The sequence below is a fragment of the Neopelma chrysocephalum genome, unplaced genomic scaffold (assembly GCF_003984885.1).
Source record: "Neopelma chrysocephalum unplaced genomic scaffold, ASM398488v2 Primary Assembly neopelma1_90709, whole genome shotgun sequence".
NCBI classification, from domain to species: domain Eukaryota; kingdom Metazoa; phylum Chordata; class Aves; order Passeriformes; family Pipridae; genus Neopelma; species Neopelma chrysocephalum.
This window is the reverse complement of record NW_020919517.1, coordinates 1-1,966: the sequence shown is the minus strand read 5'-3', so window position 1 is coordinate 1,966 and position 1,966 is coordinate 1. Positions and strand designations below refer to the sequence as shown.

General features: G+C 58.0%; 1 protein-coding gene across 1 annotated transcript; it reads right to left on the bottom strand.

The window, feature by feature from the left end:
• Nucleotides 1-25: 25 nt before the first annotated feature.
• Nucleotides 26-1,745, bottom strand: LOC113979939 (translocon-associated protein subunit delta-like; the record flags this gene model as incomplete). Its single annotated transcript, XM_027707219.1, has 3 exons — nucleotides 26-151; nucleotides 1,418-1,483; nucleotides 1,602-1,745. Coding segments are annotated over 3 exons (315 nt in total), but the record flags the coding sequence as incomplete, so codon positions are not given.
• Nucleotides 1,746-1,966: the final 221 nt, after the last annotated feature.

The window sequence follows — 1,966 nt, the reverse complement described above, 5'->3', positions numbered from 1 at the left end:
GGGGGGGGTATTTTTGGGGGGGGTTTGGGTTTTTTTGGGGGGGTTTTTAGGCCTGGATGCTGCTCTTGGTGCTGAAGGCCAAGTAATAAACCACGAGGCCGATGGCAGCGGCCACAACCTCCGTGGACACCCAGGGCCCGTTCCAGGCTCCCTGTGGGGAAAAGGGGGGGTCAGAGGGGCCCCCCCAAAACCCCCTCGAGCTCCTCAGACCCTCCTGGGACCCCTGAACCCCCCCTGGGCTCTGGAATGCAGAGTCACCCCCCAAATGGGTCCTGATATCCCAGGGTGGGATTGCTAAAAATCCCTTGGGATGGACCAAAATCCTGCTGTCAATCCCTTAAAAACACTGGGACGCCCCAAAATCCAAATGTCAACCCCTTAAAAATCCTGGGACGCCCCAAAATCCCACTGTCAATCCCTTAGAAACCCTGGGACATCCCAAAACTCCATTGTTTGCCTCCTAAAAACCCTGGGACACCCCAAAATCCCAGTGACAACTCCTTAAAAACACTGGGACACCCCAGAATCCCAGTGTCACCCCTTAAAAACCCTGGGACACCCCAAAATCCCAATGTCAACCCCTTAAAAACTATGGGACACCCTAAAAAAACCAGGACACCCCAAAATCCCAGTGCCACCCCCTGAAAACTCCAGGGACACCCCGAAATCCCACTGGCATCCCAACCCTAAAAACCCTGGGTCACCCTAAAATCCCAATATCAACCCCTTAAAAACCTTGGGACGCCCTAAAATCCCAGTGACACCCCCTTAAATCTCTGGCACATCTCAAAATCCCACTGTCTGCCTCCTAAAAACCCTGGGACACCCCCAAAAAAACAGGACACCCCAAAATTCCAGTGTCATCCCCTGAAAATCCCAGGGACGCCCCAAAATCCCGCTGTCATCCCAATCCTAAAACCCTGCGTCACCCTAAAATCCCACTGTCAACCCCTTAAAAACCCTGGGACGCCCCAAAATCCCACTGTCACCCCCTGAAAATCCCTGGGACACCCTGAAATCCCACTGGCGTCCCAACCCTAAAAACCCTGGGACACCCCAAAATCCCACTGGCAAGGCCTTAGAAACACTGGGACAACCCAAAATCCCACTGTCACCCCCTTAAATCTCTGAGACACCCCAAAATCCCAGTGCCACCCCCTGAAAATCCCTGAGACACCCCAAAATCCCAGTGTCACCCCCTGAAAACCCCAGGGACACCCCAAAATCCAGGCGTTCGCCTCCCCGACCACCGAGACGCCCCAAAATCCCACTTACGAACACTGGGACACCCCAAAACCCCGCTGCCACCCCTCAGAATCCTCGGCACACCCCAAAACCGCCCTCCAGGAGGGCTCAGGACCCCCCTAAAGCCCCCAAATCCCCCCTAAAGCCCCCAAATGCCCCCCAAAAAACCCACCCGGTGGTCGACGTTGACGGTGAAGAGGGGCCGGATCCGCGACACGTCCTCGTTGTTCCGCTGGGCCTGGGGGGGAAAAGGGGGGGAAAAGGGGGTTCAGGGAGGGGTTGGGATGCCTCCCCAAAAGGAGGGGGGTGCTGGGGGTCCCCCCAGGGGGCACAGGGGGGGTCCTGGGGGTGCCCACCTTGCGCAGGGCACTGTAGGACTCCTCGTCGAAGAACTTCACCTCGTAGGTGCCCGACTGGGCGTGGCGGTGCTCCAGGCTCCACGACACCTGGGGAGGGAAAAGGGGGGGAAAAGGGGTGCTGAGACCCCCCCATGGAGCCCCCCAAATTCATCTGAACCCCCCCAGGGTCCCTCCAACCCCCCCCCATTCATGTGAGCATCCCAGAGCCCCCCCAAACTCATCTGAACTTTCTCGGGATCCCTCCAAACCCCCCCACTCACCCGAGCATCCCAGAGACCCCCCAAACTTAACTGAGCCCCCCCAGGGCCCCTCCAAACCCCCCCACTCACTCGAGCATCCCAGAGACCCCCCAAACTCATGTG